Raw genomic sequence first — 19570 nt, 5'->3', positions numbered from 1 at the left:
GGGGCCCACGTCATCGAACGCACTGAATAAATGAGTTGAAGGAAAAACATTAAACAATTTCACCACAATAATGAACTGGCAAGCCGAAGCGAAAGTCAGCTGCAACTGAAAACTGGAACGCGAAATAAAAAGTAATGGAGTCAATTTATGCAGGAGGAGCGGGCATGACCAGCAGAACCCCCACCCCCCAGACCTTGACGAGAAGAGCCTATTCTAATGGGCGGATCTTTTGTGCGTTTCTCCACTCCCCCACCAGTTTCAGTAGTAGCCTCGGCATCTCCGTAGCCCGTAATCATTTACAACAGAACAGCGCACGTGGAGAACAAACTGCTGCACCGAATAAACACGCATCTGTGTTGACATTTCAGCACAGCGTTCATATTCGCCCAGTTCGGATACATTTATGTACACTTTCTGATTATTTGCACCAGAGCAAATGTTACCAGAGGTATTTTCGACAAGTTTTTCAAAAGACTCGTAAGGAATAAAAGTCAAGCCGCACCAAAAGACTGTTGAGCATGTGCTTGGTACAACACTTACACTTTTAAATTGGGACCCCTCTCCCGCGAATTTATAAGTCGAGCCATTGTAAGTATGGTGGATAAAGGTCCTCTATTGACTTCTGCGATCATTTTTTATCTGTCCATCGGGGCAGCAATATTCCAAGTTCTCGAGGAACCGAATTGGAAACTTGCTGCAAAACAGTACAATGCACAAAGGGATAAAATACTAGAAGACTACCCCTGTCTCACCAAAGATGACTTGGACAAGATTTTGGAGGTACGATGATAATAATTTCAGAATATTTTATTGGTCGAAATGTCATTCACGCTGATTGCGAGATTGCACTAATAGTGGTAATTAGCTGTGTTATATGGTGTTGTTTTGAGTAGCCTAAAAGTCACAGTTCTGGGTGCGTCATTCACTTACTGTATGACAACAATCCCTCATTTGCTGTTGGATTTTTTAATGTAGTATATTTATTTGTACCTGTATAAGAACAAGTAACCTTTGAAGATTGATTCATGCATTTAACTAAATACTAGACATCTACGCTTGAATGGCATTTGTCTTCAAACGTCCTTTTTACGGTTTTACGTAACGGAATCTAGTTCATAAAGCCATAATCCTTCCAATGTCATTGTATATTTATTATCAGAAGAGTGCACACCTGGCCTGTGTACCAGTTGGGAATTAGATATTAGGTGCATAGTGCCTAAATGCATTGAGTCAACCTGCAAGTTCACTGGATAAACACCTGTCATTATGCTCACTTCATCAATTAATTACAGCCTGTCTTTGCAAAATTGTTCTTCATCTTGAAGTTGCAATTTACCACAGATCTAGAATCAGCTCATCCCAACCTTATCCTCAACTCAGTACCCCTTCAGCGAAGAGCTCGTATCTGACCCTAAATCAGGTGTGATTCCTGACTCCACTTACGAACCAAGCTGATATGTAAAGAGCCTGATGGGACCATTGTTGACCAGCCAAATGCAGATATATTTTAATAAGATTACACTCCACTGTAGAACCTATCCCACTCAAATTGATCGCATATGTATCCTGCTTTGTGGCTACTTGTATTTGTCTTTGTGCACTGTGTACTGGTACTCAAACCTGCACTTTAGAGACCTGCTGCCCTATGTACACAGCCATTAAATACTGGTCACTTTAATCATGTTTGCATGCTGTTTTACCCACTTCATCTATATACATCTATACTGCATTCAAGTCAAGGCTCATCCTGTAGAACTACTGCTGTACACCTTTTCTATTCATACACCATCCAAAACGTCTATACAAACCATCATTACATATTGATATTCCGGACTCTGATATGGCTCCTTCCAATATTTCTATATTTCTTAATTCCTTTATTTACATTTTTTGGATTTGTGTTGTTAGGTATAACTACACTTTTGGAGCAAGGAACATAAGCATTTAGCTACAACCACAATAACATTTGCAAAATATATGTACGCGACCAATCAAATTTGATTTGAGTGTACATGTCACTATGGGTTGTTTTCTCCACATAGACTTGTCTGTCTAATTTGGCTTAATTGGTTTTATGTAAAATAGTGTCCAAGCCCTCTGTTGCTTTTGCTATAAAACAGGCTATAACCTGTTTAATGACCTGGTTATGTTGCATTTATGTTGTTTAGATTATGGTGCCTGTGTGTTATAGAATATAATTTTCTGGAGCAGTGATATAATGTGCCAATATGTCTGGGTGTGTACTGTAGGCCAATCTATAACCTTTGTGTCTTTATAAGTTTTCGTACACAGTGTTGTTCCAAGGGCAAAGATTTGACTCCCTGTACAAATGATAATGCTCCCAGCAGAAAAGTAGGTGTAGTGTCAATGAACTCCATGCATGGCCTCTGTCAGAAGTGTGCTGTGCTCAAATGACCAAAGTCAACACCCCATAATTACGTGGGGTGATTTGACAACCCCTCTATGACATATTTTGTTTTTATCCTCAAGTCCCTGTCAGTTGCCTCGCGTTTTGATGACTTGGCTCAGTTTTTGTCAGGGATGTGGATGTAGACATTATATTTATAGATGAAGAGAGAATATTACAACTCCCTTCCTTGAAACTTTCAAGTCTATTGAAAAATCCATGCATTATCTCCATGGTTTTCTTTGAGATGGAAGACGTTGCAGAAACAATGTTTTCTGTCGGTTTTGCTTTCTGTTTGAATGCCATCAGGAAGAGAATGACGTTGAAGCAACAGTATTAAAACACATTCTGACACTGAAAAATGTATTTTAAAAAACGAGGTCAGGTGAGGGATATTATAAAATTACAGCTGTGGTTGGGTTTGAAGGCATGGATAGTATTCTGTATCTCCTGAATGCCTCTGGCCAAAAACAGAACACATGTCTTAACATGTCCCCCTCTCTGCTCCACATATGCTGAGGAATTAGGCTGATTTAAAACACCTACACCCATACCTTTAACCCACACCCGTCTGTCTCTCCCCTTCTGGCGTTGGAGTAAAATGGTATATGCATGCATGCTCCATACCTCCTCCCCCACCCATGGTACTTTTTAAAATCAAATCGTAGTTTATTGGTCGTGTACACAGATGTGCAGATATTATCGCAGGTGCAGCGAAATGCTTGTGTTTCTAGCTCCAACAATGCAGTAATAACTAGCAATAATAAAATAAAAAAAAATCACTACACACACAATCCCCCAAAAATGTAATTTTATTTATATATACATACATACAGTACCAGTCAAAAGTTTGGACACACCTACTCATTCAAGGGTTTTTCTTTTTTTGTGCTATTTTTTTACATTGTAGAATAATAGTGAAGACAGTTATTGAATCATGTAGTAATCAAAAAAGTGTTAAACAAATCAACATATATTTTATATTTGAGATTCTTCAAGGTAGCCACCCTTTGCCTTGATGACAGCTTTGCACACCCATGCCATTCTCTCAACCAGCTTCACCTGGAATGCTTGAAGGAGTTTCCACATATACTGAGCACTTGTTGGCTGCTTTTCCTTTACTCTGCTATCCAACTCATCCCAAACCATCTCAATTGGGTTGAGGTCGGGTGATTATGGAGGCCAGGTGATCTGATGCAGCACTCAATCACACTCCTTCTTGGTTAAATAGCCCTTACACAACCTGGATGTGTGTTGGGTCATTGTCCTGTTGAAAAACAAATGATAGTCCGACTAAGCGCAAACCAGATGGGATGGCGTATCGCTTCAGAATGCTGTGGTCGCAATGCTGGTTAAGTACGCCTTGAATTCTGAATAAATCACTGACAGTGTCACCAGCATAGCACCCCACACATCACACCTCCTCCTCCATGCTTCATGGTGGGAACCACACAAGCGTAGATCATCCATTCACCTACTCTGCGTCTAACAAAGACACGGCGGTTGGAGCCAAAAATCTTAAATATGGACTCATCTGACCAAAGGACAGATTTCCACCAGTCGAATGTCCATTGCTCGTGTTTCTTGGCCCAAGCAAGTCTCTTCTTCATATTGGTGACCTTTAGTAGTGGTTTCTTTGCAGCAATTCGACCATGAAGGCCTGATTCACTCAGTCTCCTCTGAACAGTTGATGCTGAGATATGTCTGTTACTTGAACTCTGTGAAGCATTTATTTGGGATGCAGTCTGAGGTGCAGTTAACACTAATGAGCGGTCCTCGTGAAAGGCAGTTTCATCATAGTGCTTTTTTTAACAACTACACTTGAAGAAACTTTCAAAGTTCTTGAAATTTTCCACATTAACTTACCTTCATGTCTTAAAGTAATGATGGACTGTCGTTTCTCTTTACTTATTTGAGCTGTTGTTAAGATAATATGGACTTGGTCTTTTACCAAATAGGGCTATATTCTGTATACCACCCATACCTTGTCACAACATAACTGATTGGCCCAAACGCATTAAGAAGGAAAGAAATTCCACAAATTAACTTTTAACATGGCACACCTGTCAATGAATTGTATTCCAGGTGATTGCCTTGTGAAGCTGGTTGAGTGAATTTAAAACTGCCATCAAGGCAAAGGGTGGTTACTTTTAAGAATCTCAAATATAAAATATATTTTGATTTGTTTAACACTTTTTTGGTAACTACATCATTCCATATGTATTATTTCATAGTTTTGATGTCTTCGCTATTATTCTACAATATATAAAATAGTAAAAATACAGAAAAACATGTAATTAGTAGGTGTGTCCAAACTTTTGACTGGTTGTGTGTGCACATACATACACACAGTGCATTCGGGAACGTATTCAGAAGCCTTGACTTTTTCCACATTTTATGTTTCAGCGTTATTCTAAAATGGATTAAAAACATTTTCCTCAGCAATCTACGCACAGTACCGCATAATGACAATGCAAAAACAGTAAAAAAAAAATAGTTTAGCAAATATATTAAAAATAAAAAACAGATACCTTTTTTTCTATTAGAAAATTGAGATCCTGTTTCCATTGAGCATCTTGATTGGAGTCCACCTGTGGTAAATTCAATTGATTGGACATGATTTGGAAAGGCACACACCTTTCTATTAGTAGTTACAGTCTTGTCCCATCATTGCAACTCCCCTATGGACTCGCGAGAAGTGAAGGTCAAGAACCAAGCGTCCTCCGAAACACGACTCTGCCAAGCCGCACTGCTTCTTGATAAACAGCTCACTTAATCCGGAAGCCAACCGCACCAATGTGTCGGAGGAAACACCTTCCAGCTGGTGACCGATGTCTGCTTACAGGCGCCCGGCCCGCCACAAGGAGTAGCTAGAGTGCGATGGGACAAGGAAATCCCAGACGCCCAAACCCTCCCCTAACCCGAAAGACACTGGCCACTTGTGCACCGCCTCATTGGTCTCCCGGCCAAGGCCGACTGTGACACAGGTCTGTAGTGACGTCTTAGTTCGCTGGGCCACTCATGATGCGGCCTCCATCATTCTTAAATTGAAGACGTTTAGAACCAGCAAGACTGTTCCTAGAGCTGGCCGCCCGGCTAAACTGAGCAATCGGGGGAGAAGGGCATTGGTCAGGGAACCTGACTAAGAACCCGATGGCCACTCTGGCAGAGCTCCAGATTTCCTCTGTGGAGATGGCAGAACCTTCCAGAAGAACAACCATCTCTGCAGCACTCCACCAATCAGGCCTTTATGGTAGAGTGTCCAGACTTAAGCCACTCCTCAGTAAAAAGTGTGACAGCCCACTTGGAGTTTGTCAAAAGGCACCAAAGGGACTCTTGACTATGAGAAACAAGATTCTCTGGTCTGATGAAACCAAAATTAAACTATTTTGGCCTAAATGCCAAGCGTCACTTCTGGAGGAAACCTGGTACCATCCCTACAGAGAAGCATGATGTTGGCAGCATCATGCTTTGGGGATGTTTTTCAGCAGCAGGGATTGGGAGACTAGTCAGGATTGAGGGAAATATGAATGTAGCAAAGTACATAGATCCTTGAGTGGTACCATTTTTTTTATTTTATTGAACCTTTTAACTAGGCAAGTCAGTTAAGAGTGGGGATGTTCTCTTGATAAGTGTGTAAATTAGACTATTTCCCTGTGCTGCTAAGCATTCAAAATGTAACAAGTACTTTTTGGGTCTCAGGTACAATTTATGGAGTAAAAAGTACATAATTTTCTTTCGGCATGTAGTGAAGTAAAATTAAAAGTTGTCAAATATAAATGGTAAAGTAAAACTGGTTTCTGGTCACAGGTTCAGGAATGGTTAAAAAATCACAACATGCACTTAAAATGTACCTTACAAATAGCAGTGTTGGGTGATTTGGAAAGCCATAGTCAGTCAGTCAATTAATAATACTGGTAGGAATGGTTTATCTTTAGCTCACAATCTGTGGATACTATGAGATTAGAAAGGTAAAAAAAGTGAAACATCACAGCACAACGGAAAAATATATGGCACATGGAAACCACACGAGGGTGCTCTATGGTGACAGGTGGGATGGGCTGAGGGTGGGATTAAAGAGCTTGTTTTATTACATTTACATTTAAGTCATTTAGCAGACGCTCTTATCCAGAGCGACTTACAAATTGGTGAATTCACCTTCTGACATCCAGTGGAACAGCATATAAAAGTACCATGTATGCAAAATGTATGTGTAAAATGTATGTATATGTAGCAGAAAAGCTGTAAAAAACAAAGATATTTGTCCTCCGAAGAAGTGTGGTGGTGAAGCAGTTAAAAAAAGGTAAAGTACAGATACTCAAACTACTTAAGTAGTACTTTAAAAGTATTTTTACTTAAGTACTTTACACCACTGGTAAAAACATTTTCGCCAGTGGATTTTGTCAGTGACCAGTAACTAACTCAGCACATTTATGCATTACAAATAAACATTTACCTGCTTTGTTGCCAAATATAACTATTGAAGACTACACACATAAATGTCATGCTATTTGTATTTAAGCAATATTTTTGAGCTGTTCATTAACGCACTACCACGCTCCCGCGAGTTACAACTTCTCGAGCAGTACATGAGTTGATGGCATCACACGTCAGCTGTCCAGATCAAAACCCGCCCATCAATCTACTCGCTAAGCTTTTTAGGCAAAGTGATTTACAAAAGTAAACCTTCAACAGTGAACATACTAGCAATATGCTGGCTACTGTTGACAGTCTGCTAAATGAAAAAAATATAAAAGGACAACTCTATTGGCCTACGGTAGCCATGTTGATATCTCTTTCGGAACGTTTGTCTTAAAGGGACAGCGTCATATTCTCAATGAAACAAAAATTAATAATACAATTAAATTCTAAAGAATAGTTATGACTTGCATCACTTAATTATACTAAACAGCTTTTTAATACAAATTAATAATTTTAATAGATTAATGCAGAAGGGTGCAATTGCGGCCTGCAATTCAGGAACCCTTTACACTAATATTGGTCAAATTTTAAGTTAGGACAGGTGGGAGGTGGGGGGCGCTCCAGTACAGTAGGTGGCGTTAATGCACAATAACATTAGTTGCCAGCCGCTGGTAAACCCAAGAGAAGAAGGGACAGGGGTGAACACTGCTTGCCAGAATTTGGCCCAGTAGATTTTTGGCCAACCGGACCAGTGACAAAACAAAAGTTAACGTTGGACCCTGGCGTGTTTCATATGCAGCCACGGAGTTTTTTGATTGACAGCAAGCTTGACTAGTTTATAAAAGGTGTAGAACTGACTGAATAAAGTATATCCTTGCTATTAATAAAATCATACAAAGTTGTTATCTCCACGGTATCGCATCTGGGCAAGTATACTAAAGATCTAATTTATTTTCGATATAAAGTCCATCGAGACTTGCCAGACATTGACGTTCAATTGAGTGACTTGTCAGTAGCTTACCGAATTGCATTGGTAAGAAAGCTGTTCATTTGGCTCCCAAATTTTGCTTTTTGATGATTTAATTGCAGATAAATTCTTAACATTTGATGAAGATGGTGAATCCTCCTCAGGATTCTTTTAAAGGGCCAGTGTAGTCAAAATTAATTTTTTTCTGTGTTTTATAGAACATCTGATAAGACTAACACTGCCCTATTTGGCTGGGTAATCCATGGAAAACACTGAATCAAATCAAATTTTATTTGTCACATACACATGGTTAGCAGATGCGAGTGTTGTGAAATGCTTGTGCTTCTAGTTCCAACAATGCAGTAATAACCAACGAGTAATCTAACCTAACAATTCCACAACTACTACCTTATACACACAAGTGTAAAGGGATAAAGAATATGTACATAAAGATATATGAATGAGTGATGGTACAGAACGGCATAGGCAAGATGCAGTAGATTGTATCGAGTACAGTATATACATATGAGATGAGTAATGTAGGGTATGTAAACATTATATTAAGTGGCATTGTTTAAAGTGGCTAGTGATATATTTTTCCATCAATTTCCATTATTGAAGTGAGCTGGAGTTGAGTCAGTATGTTGGCAGCAGCCACTCAATGTTAGTGGTGGCTGTTTAACAGTCTGATGGCCTTGAGATAGAAGCTGTTTTTCAGTCTCTCAGTCCCTGCTTTGATGCACCTGTACTGACCTCTCCTTCTGGATGATAGCGGGGTGACCAGGCAGTGGCTCGGGTGGTTGTTGTCCTTGATGATATTTTTGGCCTTCCTGTGACATGTAGTGGTGTAGCTGTTCCTGTGATGCGTTGTGCAGACCTCACTACCCTCTGGAGAGCCTTATGGTTGTGTGTGGAGCAGTTGCCGTACCAGGCGGTGATACAGCCTGACAGGATGCTCTCGATTGTGCATCTGTAGAAGTTTGTGAGTGCTTTTGGTGACAAGCCGAATTTCTTCAGCCTCTTGAGGTTGAAGGGGTGCTGCTGCGCCTTCTTCACAACGCTGCCTGTGTGGGTGGACCAATTCAGTTGATGATCTTCTTTCTGTGACACCGGGTGCTTGTAAATGTCCTGAAGTGCAGGCAGTGTGCCGCCGGTGATGCATTGGGCTTTCCGCACCACCCTCTGGAGAGCCCTGCGGTTGTGGACGGCGCAATTGCTTTACAGGGTGGTGATATAGCCCGACAGGAGGGTGCATCTGTAGAAGTTTGTGAGGGTTTTGATGGCCAGGCCGAATTTCTTCAGCATTCTCAGGTTGAAGAGGCGCTGTTGCGCCACCTTCACCACGCTGTCTGTGTGAAGGAACCATTTCCGGTTGTCAGTAATGTGCATGCTGAGGAACTTGGTGTTGGTGTTGAAGGCACTATGGTGTTGAAGGCTGAGCTGTGGTCCATGAACAGCATTCTTACATATGTATGTCTCTTGTCCAGATGGGATAGGGCAGTGTGCAGTGCATTGGCTATTGCGTCGTCTGTGGATCTGTTTGGGTGATATGCAAATTGTAGTTAGTCTAGGGTGTCAGGTAAGGTGGAGGTGATATGGTCCTTAACTAGCCTCTCCAAGCACTTCATCATGACAGAAGTGACTGTTAAGGGACGAAAAGTAATTTTAGTTTGCTTACCTCACTTTCTTGGTTACAGGAACAATTCTGTTCAGTGCTGATGAATTGGGTGAGAAGAAGGAAGAGTAAGGGACTGTTGTATTCTATCTTTTGGACAGTTGGTGCTGTGAGCTCAGTAACTGGAGGAAGGGGCCAGTGCACTTAAGGCTCAACTTTAACTGGATCTAGTCTAGAAAACAAAGAATGCATTATACCAGCCATTGGATTTCAAAAGCCTCCAAAAATTGTTACTGGGGTAAGGATGGTTGATTTAATTACATTTCCCAGACCCAATTCCCAGATTTTTTTGCCTTCCATAATTCGGAGGAGGCTTATGGGCTCTAATTTATGAAGCTCCATCATTTTTGCCATTTTGACGTGTACATTTTTACATGTTGAGACTAGAATCCTTTCTTTCTTTTATATATTCAAAAACAGAGGAGAATATAGTGCAGGAGGAGAGAATGCAGGATAGGCAGTCACATGGATCTAAACCATGAACTTCTAGACTCATTTGTACTTTTTGGGGGGCATTACCACTCAGGCACACACACAATTCATTCACAATTCATGACCTGTTAAATTATTTGTAAAAGTTTAAAAGCAGTGTTAATCTGTAAGTTGGGACACTAGCAAAAAGTTCATTAACAGGGAAGTAACTGCTCACAGTGAGCGTTGTGCCTGTGAAGTGCTTGCTGTTTTATAAGGTTTTGTGATTGCCTTTTTATGGCCCATCAAGTGCTTGTCCTCAAGAAACAGTCATAAAAAGACTGGAGCTGTTTATTATCATCTGTACAAATAAGAATTTAATACACTGGTGGTGTCTTGGATGGCGGGACTTGGTTAATGGCTAGCAACCAGTTTTATGTCCTCTTTAGGTTGTTGCCTGGGAGCAATAGATAAACAGTAGGGTGTTTCCTTTTCAATGATGATTTGCATCTAGATGCTTGGGCTCCAATACGATACAGGAACAATGCATTTTCGGTTGAAACGATTCCTTGCGATGCAGTTTGATCAGAGGAACGGAACAATTCAGTTTGATATGATGTGGTTCGATATACTTACATTTGCATGAAGACAGTGATTTTCCATTCTAAATCTTCTGCTGATGGAGCTCAGGAGCCCTAAGGGTTTTGAGCTAGTAATGTATCGTTACCTTAAAAATAAATTGAGACATAGCCAATGAATATTAGACGGCTTTGGATTTTACCCGTCTCAAAAGTGAGTGGTTTTGACCATTTGGAACTTCTGTGCTGTGAGGCTTGCAAAACTACCAGAATAATTTATGACGGTGACCCTGAACAAAATAAATGATTGTCACGATACCAGGATTTTTACTTCGATACCAGGTTTAGTATCACGATACCATCACGATACTCGATTCCAAAACAATACCGCAGCAAAAAATAAGAATCCTCAGCCACTCACAGAATGGCACTTGATCCAGACAGATCTTTTGAGTTCAATATCATTATATTTACGTTTGATTTTTTTATGTATGCATTAATGAATCAATTATACAATCATACTTTTAATTAGACTTTGTTTTTCTTACTGATTTATCTACATATAACTTAATAGTAATAGTTTATTTGAATGATACATCTTTATTGATAAGCTGGGTAAAACAAGATGTAGCCTGGGCTTATTTACAATACACAAGAGACTGCATATGCAATAGGAGTGTGTGCATTCATTGAGTTATTGTGCTTGTTTTTGCTGATTTCTGAGGCTACAGATGAAAAACAATCAGTTTCCCTTCCATTTGGGACTTATTTTATTATGCTAATCAACAACATTTGCATAAAATAAGCAATCTCTTCTTTAAGACCGATGACGTCATTCTCACACACACAGTCTGTTTGTTATTTTTGGGGTGGATCAGCTTTAATATTGCAGATAGATTATGGGTTCTATCAATGTAATTGTCTCCATAATTTCCAATACCAAATATATATTTCTTTAAAATATCATTTTTCCTTTATTATTTTACCATAATCCTACCACCCCTCCCCTTATTGGAGAAAAATAATGGACAATGATACTTAGGCTTCTACGTACAGCTTATACTATATACACATTACAGACATGGTATATTTTACATGAGTTATCTTTTTTTATTTGTTTTTAGTCCCACCTTTCAGCTACTCTAAACCCTGAATGAATAGTTTTTGATTAATCAGTTTTGAAATCATCAATATTTTGCGTTATAGTTGACATGAACACAAACAAGATACTAGGGTAGTGAATTGATGTTAATTTCAGCTGTAAGCTAGCAAGGAACATTACCCTACAAAGCTTGAAGCTACCAGTATCTTATTGCATTGTCAAGTGTTCTAGCCTGTAATGCACATTGTTTCACGAACAGTAATTATCAGTTTCAACCTATCTAAACGCTGTGTTGCATTATTCAAGTGTGTTAACTTCTGTGCTGCATAAGTGGTGATGCATCCCAGACATCCAGTGAGTGCAGTGGTTCCTCATGACAGGCTGGAGCTAGCAATAAGAAAGTGGAGCAGGCACTGAAGGAGAAGGCATGATGCGCTCGCGCTATAACGGGACTTCGTCTGTGCTGATAGACAGACTTGATCTTCTCTCAATCAGTAGATGACACGAGACACATTTTACAAAAGTACCGAAAGTAACAAAAATTCTAGTGCCGAAACGTTTTTCATGTTCTTAGTATCAAAACTCAGTGTACCGTGCAACAATAATATAAATGATGTAAGCCCCAACAGTTGTCTGTCCGGTAGCCTACTTTTATTCCAGTAAACCAATGTTTTCTACAGCACATTTGATAACAATAACCCAGCAAATTACATTGGTTGTCACCTATCTAATGAAGCCAATGATTAAATATTGCCTAAGTCATTTTACAAGCATTTGAATGCTGAATGTGCTGTGCAGATGAGCAAATATTTGATCAGGGATAGGCCTACCTCTCGTTGGACAACATGGGAAGCTGGGCACTGTGCGCAGAGTTGTTACAAAAACTACTGACAGGTATTGGGGTTGCTTGGCATGCAAGTCTACTTGTAGATCAATTACCGTCATACGCACTTACACACAGTTACATATGCAATTAAGGACACACCAGTTCAGTCATAAGAAAATTAGGTTTCGGAAGGAAGGAGGAAAGCAATAGGAATATAAAACGTTTTCTGACCGACACATACTACAATCGTATTGGTTTGGAGTCCCAAGAACCGATGCACTGGTATCTTAAACATTAGAACTGAATTCCCATCTGTATTGGTGAATCCTTACATCCCTAATAAATAGGCCATACATTTGTTGGACTACCTCTCTGTCTCTTGAGTTGTTGGTGTCAGGAGGATTGAGTTAAGTCAGATTTAATGACAGTGGTAAATTCAGTGGCGCTTAGTGCTACATCTCTTATCACGATAACCTTTGAGTGTTCAGCTGATTCTGCATATGCCTCAATCGTCCTGGGTTTTAAACATTGAATGCTTTTGGCTATAAATAGCGAAAGTTGTCCTACCGTGTCAACTTGCTGCAATTTATTCATGCCATTGCAGGTCTAACCCTTCACACACCTCAAGTCTCCCCTGTACAGAGGTGAAGTCCCTCTGTAGAAATAATGGTTTTCAAGTGCAATACACTTTTCAATTTCTGCTTTTGAGGTTAAGACTTTCTTGATGATTTACAGATAAACTAACATGCCACTAGTTAATTGACCATGGAGAAATCGGTCCAAGGAACCGAGTCCAACCAGCCATCAAGAAGGACCCTTGTTAGTCATTAACCTGTACTTTTGTGACTTGTCCTCTTTTAAGGGTAATATGTTATGTTGATAAAATGGACAAATTGCACTTCGAACACAGGTTTGGTGTCCAATGAAAATACCGTCAGTGTTGGCACAAGCCACTACTGCAAAGCTTCTTTGGTGAATCCACTGCTTGCTTCTGACAGGAACAATATTGAATTCTACTGATGTGAAATAAGTCCAAAAGTAAGATAAGTCTCAACAGTCTGTCACGTGTGTCATAGTTCCATGTAAAGCAACCATCAAAAACCATGAAACTAGGTTAATAATTACTGGAATTTTTATTTGTTTATTGTCTTGCCCCTTTCACCAGAATCAATTTGATTACTTGTCTGGAGCTGGAGCAAACCAATAAATGAGCTGTCAGCTAACAATCTAGACCTTGAACTCAGTAATGGATATCCTTATGTGGAAGGAATGAAATGTAATTGTGCATAGCCGAAGCATGAACTGCACTTTCATGTGGATACCTAAATTAATCTAAATCAGTCAGGGTATTTGTCTGTGTTCAACAATAGATTGTAGGATATGGCTGGGTGACATGGGCAAAATATCTTATCACAATATTTTCCACATTTCTGGCAGTATGATGGCATTATGTTTTTGAATAATAAAAGTTCAACATTTGCTTTATGAGTTGTGCATGACCCTAGGGTTGCAACACTAAGTGATTTAAATGGGGATTTCTTCATTTTGATTGTTTTATATTGTTCAGTCAAACTTAAACCAAAAGTGAAGAGACTATTCTGTAGTATTACTACATGTAGCACTGAGACGGGGCATAATTTAATAATGCCTGGTATCTTATGCCACCATTTTCAAACCATTTAAGGTTTAGTTGGTCTTATCAAAATTACATTTATACAAATGACATGCCACTGACTTAGATTAAAGCAAGAGTTTCTATGTATGTGGAAGACTCACCACTATACACTTCAGCTACTACGGCGACTGAAATGACTACAACACTTAACAGAGCTCTAGTTAGTTTCAGAGTGGGTGGCAAGGAATAAGTTAGCCCCAAATATTTCTAAAACTAAAAACATTGTATTTGGAACAAAACACTCCCCAAATCCTAAACCTCAACTAAATATTGTACTAAATAATGTGGAAATTGAACAAGATGAGATGACTAAACTGCTTGGAGTAACACTAGATTGTAAACTGGTCAAAACATATTGATGCAGTAGTAACTAAGACGGGGAGAAGTCTGTCTATAATAAAGCGATGCTCTGCCTTCTCAACAACACTATCAACAAGGCCTACACGCCCTAGTTTTGTCGCACCTTGACTATTGTTCAGTCGTGTGGTCAGGTGCCACAAAAAAGGACTTAGGAAAATTGCAATTTTCTCAGAACAGGGCAGCCCAGCTGGCCCTTGGAAGTACACGGAGAGCTAATATTAATAATATGCATGTCAATCTCTCCTGGCTGAAAGTAGAGGAGAGATTGACTTCTTCACTACTTTTATTTATGAGAGGTAATGACATGTTGAATGCACCAAGCTGTCTGTCTAAACTAATGGCACACAGCTCGGACACCCATGCATAACCCACAAGACATGCCACAAGAGGTCTCTTCACAGACCCAAAGTCCAGAAAAGACTATGGGAGGCACACAGTACTACACAGAGCCAGGACTACATGGAACTCTATTCCACATCAAGTTCCTGACGCAAGCAGTAAAATAAGATAAATAAAAACACCTTACGGAGCAGCGGGGACTGTGAAGCAACACAAACATTGGCACAGACACACACTCACACACAAACGATAAGATGTGTACAGTCGTGGCCAAAAGTTTTGAGAATGACACAAATATACATTTTCACAAAGTCTGCTGCCTCAGTTTGTATGGTGGCAATTTGCATATACTCCAGAATGTTATGAAGAGTGATTGCAAAGTCCCTCTTTGCCATGCAAATGAACTGAATCCCCAGAAAACATTTCCACTGCATTTCAGCTCTGCCACAAAAGGACCAGCTGACATCATGTCAGTGATTCCTTTGTTAACACAGGTGTGAGTGTTGACAAGGACAAGCCTTGAGGTCACTCTGTCATGCTGATTGAGTTTGAATAACATACTTTAATCTTCAAAATGAGGGTGGTGCTTGGAATCATTGTTCTTCCTCTGTCAACCATGGTTACTGGCAAGGAAACACGTGCCGTCATCATTGCATTGCACAAAAAGGGCCCCTATGGGCTGACTGGTCCCTATGTACTGGCTGACTGGCCCCTATGCATGGACTGACTGGCTGACTGGTCCCTATGTACTGGCTGACTTGCCCCTATGCATGGACTGACTGGCTGACTGGTCCCTATGTATTGACTGGCTGACTGGCCCCTATGGACTGAATGACTGGCCCCTATGGACTGACTGACTGGCTGGCTGACTGGCCCCTAGCCCATAGGGCTCTTCACATATTGCTGCCAGTAAGATTGCACTTTTATCAAACATTTATCGGATCATCAAGAACTTCAAGGAGAGCGGTTCAATTGTGGTGAAGAAGGCTTCAGGGCGCCCAAGAAAGTCCAGGAAGCGCCAGGACTGTCTCCTAAAGTTGATTCAGCTGTGGGATCGGGTTACCACCAGTACAGAGTTTGCTCAGGAATGGTAGCAGGCAGGTGTGAGTGCATCTGCACGCACAGTGAGGTGAAGACTTTTGGATGATGGTCTGGTGTCAAGAAGGGCAGCAAAGAAGCCACTTCTCTACAGGAAAAACATCAGGGACAGACTGATATTCTGCAAAAGGTACAGGGATTGGACTGCTGAGGACTGGGGTGAAGTCATTTTCTCTGATGAATCCGCTTTCCAATTGTTTGGGGCATCCGGAAAAAAAGCTTGTCCGGAGAAGACAAGGTGAGCGCTACCATCAGTCCTGTGTCATTCCAACAGTAAAGCATCCTGAGACCATTCATGTGTGTGGTTGCTTCTCAGCCAAGGGAGTGGGCTCACTCACAATTTTGTCTAAGAACACAGCCATGAATAAAGTATGGTAACAACACATCCTCTGAGAGCAACTTCTCCCAACCTTCCAGGAACAGTTTTGTGACAAACAATGCCATTTTCCAGCATGATGGAGCACCTTGCCATAAGGCAAAAGTTATAACTAAGTGGCTCGGGGAACAAAACATCAATATTTTGGGTCCATGGTTAGGAAACTCCCCAGACCTTAATCCCATTGAGAACTTGTGTTCAATCCTCAAGAGGCATGTGGGACAAACAAAACCCCACAAACTCCAAGCATGGATTATGCAAGAATGGGCTGCCATCGGTCAGGATGTGGCCCAGAAGTTAATTGACAGCATGCCAGGGCGGATTGCAGAGTTCTTGAAAAAGAAGGGTCAACACTGCAAATATTGACTTTTTGCATTATCTTCATGTAATTGTCAATAAAAGCCTGTTCGGTCATTTTAAAATGATATAAAGATGGGGATGGGGATCCAATAGGGACCCATAATAAATACAAACATATGTGCTTCAGTATTCAGACAAATGTTATTTTTAGGGCTAGCTACCATCTATCGTCACATTTTAAAGTGAAATGAAGGCACACAGGTCGTAGATTAAGTACAATGTGTGGTAATTGCACAAATTTAAGTAATTTATACCTATTTATATTTGACATCACAAGTTCAGGAGTGCTTTATTCAGTAATGATACACATCTATTCTCATATACGCCTTTCATAGGATAGAACCAATATCCAAGTTTGATTCCTCGGGATATCTGCAAAGGAATATTTTTCACTTGCCAAAGTAATCTTATTTGAGAGTACAGTACAGGCCAAAAAACTTAAATGCATACTATGAGCTATATTTTGTGAAATACCTTTCTCATAAAAGATAGATCATCAATTGTTCATAAACAGCCTCCTTTAGATATTTTAAGTATCCATAATTGGAGCTCTTGAGTGGCACAGCGGTCGAAGGCACTACATCTCTGTGCTAGATGTGTCACTACAGGCCCTGGTTCAATTCCAGGCTGTATCACAACAGGCCATGATTGGGAGTCCCATATGGCGGCAATTGGCCCAGCGTAGTCCGGGTTAGGATTTGGCCAAGGTTGGCCATCATTGTAAATAATAATGTGTTCTTATCTGACTTGTCTAGTTAAATACATAACAATAAATAATGGTATTATGCTGCTGTAAAATGGAGCTTGACACAAAGAATCAAATCATATCAAATCAAACTTTCATGGGTAAATAGACCCTTTAATGTTAGTACCAAGTCAAACTCTTTTTGTTGTCTTTGTACTGTACTCCAGCACTTTGGATTTCAAATGATACAGTGAATATGAGGTCAACGTTCAGACTGTTTAATTTGAGGGTATTTTCATCCATATCAGGTGAACCGTTTTAGAAATTACAGCACTTTTCTTATATAGTCCCCTCCATTTTATGGGACAACAAGTATTGGGACAAATTCACATTTAATTTTTTTGTAAACATTTTTATTTATTTAACCTACCTGCCGCCCCACTTATGTGCAGTTAGACCATTTTCATGGAAAACTGTTTACAAATATAGTCTCAAAGTTTCCCCTATAATCTTTCCTATTAGTGCTGTACCACGTCTTGCTTGAATATCGCAAAAACATGCATTTAGACTATTTTCATGTTAAGCTGTTTAACAAGACACCTGTCTGCTATTATCTATCATTCCAGTGCAATGTTGAAACTTCCCGAAAACAGTTTAAACAACTGTTTAAAAATATAGTTCATAGTTGAAACTCAACTAAATTGTCTCGTATCATCTCTCAAACAGTACTGCACTAGTTTTAGCTTGAACATTTCATTACACATGATTTTAGACCATGTTCATAGAAAACTGTTTACAAATATAGTTCACAGTTGAAACACACTAAATATTCTAATATTGTGTCCTTCATCTCTCATACCAGTGCCATGCTTGGAATGACTTAAAGCATGAGGTTCATGGAAACAAAATAGTCTCATTGTGACTCCTGTAATCGCTTCTACCAGTGCTGTACAAGTTCTTGCTTTGGGATAGCATAAAACCTGATTTTAGACATTGTTCATGTAAAACTGTTTAAAAAGCTACATAGTATCTCCCATTATCGATCATTCCAGTGTTACATAAATATAACTTTTCCCGTTGAAAAATTCAAGTTAAATGGAATTCCATTGCATTTTCAAATCTACTGAGGGTTTTGTCACAAACTGTTGCATTATATAGCAAATATGCCCACTCTGGTCTTGGCACATACACTCTAGCCAACAGCTCGCAGATACAGTGCGTGTAAATTACCTACATTGAGATTATTATGGATAAGAGCAATATTATTTGTCAGATGGCAGACAAGCATCGATCGTCATGTCACCAGAATAAGACCCTCAATATTTATTGGAAAGGCGCATCAAGCTCATCACCTTGCACATTCACCACCCTGTGAAGTTATTCATAAGTATTTCATCTGTAGCCTAATATACCTTAATGAGCCGTAGTGGGAGGACCACACAACATCATCCGTGACTCCACGTTTACTTCGATATAATGGTTATAAGTGGTGGAAAAAGTACCCAATTGTCATTCTTGAGTAAAAGTTTAAAAAAGTAGATACCTTCTTAGAAAATGACTAGTAAAAGTGAGTCACCCACTAAAATACTACTTGCGTAAGTCTGAAACTATTTGGTTTAAAAAAACTTAACTATTAAAAGTAAATGTAATTGCTAAAATATACCTAAGTAAAATAATAAATCATTTCAAATTCCTTATATTAAGCAAACCAGATGGCACAATATATATACATTACATACATACATACATACATACATACATACATACATATGTATGTATGTATGTATATATGTATGTATGTATGTTGTATGTATGTATGTATGTATGTATGTATGTATGGTTGTATGTATGTATGGTTGTATGTATGTATGGTTGTATGTATGTATGGTTGTATGTATGGTTGTACGTATGTATGGTTGTATGTATGTATGTATGTATGTATATTTTTATTTTACGGATACACAGGGGCACTCTCAAACTCAGTCATCATTTACAAATGAAGCATTCATGTTTAGTGAGTTTGCCAGATCAGAGGCAGTATTGATGACCATCGATATTCTCTTGATGGGTGCGTGAATTGGACTATTTTCTTTCCTGCTAAGCATTAAAAATGTAAGGAGTACTTGTGGGTGTCAGGGAAAATGTATGGAGTAAAAAGTACATTATTTTCTTAAGGAATGTAGTGAAGTAAAAGGTGTCAAAAATAAATAAAGTAAAGAAAGTACAGATACCCCCAAAAAACTACTAAAGTAGTACTTTAAAGTATTTTTACTTAAGTACTTTATACCA

General features: G+C 39.4%; 1 protein-coding gene across 1 annotated transcript in view; it reads left to right on the top strand.

The window, feature by feature from the left end:
* Nucleotides 1-256: 256 nt before the first annotated feature.
* The window catches only part of kcnk5a (potassium channel, subfamily K, member 5a), a 79529-nt gene continuing 60215 nt past the window's right edge, over nt 257-19570 (top strand). The window contains exon 1 of the mRNA XM_064925618.1: nt 257-780. Coding sequence (XP_064781690.1) covers nt 595-780 — 186 coding nt within the window. The 5' untranslated portion in view covers nt 257-594. The remainder of the gene's footprint in view (nt 781-19570) is intronic.

Source organism: Oncorhynchus masou, chromosome 2 (genome assembly GCF_036934945.1).
Source record: "Oncorhynchus masou masou isolate Uvic2021 chromosome 2, UVic_Omas_1.1, whole genome shotgun sequence".
In the NCBI taxonomy this organism is placed as follows: domain Eukaryota; kingdom Metazoa; phylum Chordata; class Actinopteri; order Salmoniformes; family Salmonidae; genus Oncorhynchus; species Oncorhynchus masou.
Note: the sequence above shows the minus strand (reverse complement) of the source record. Positions and strands in the feature narration are given on the sequence as shown.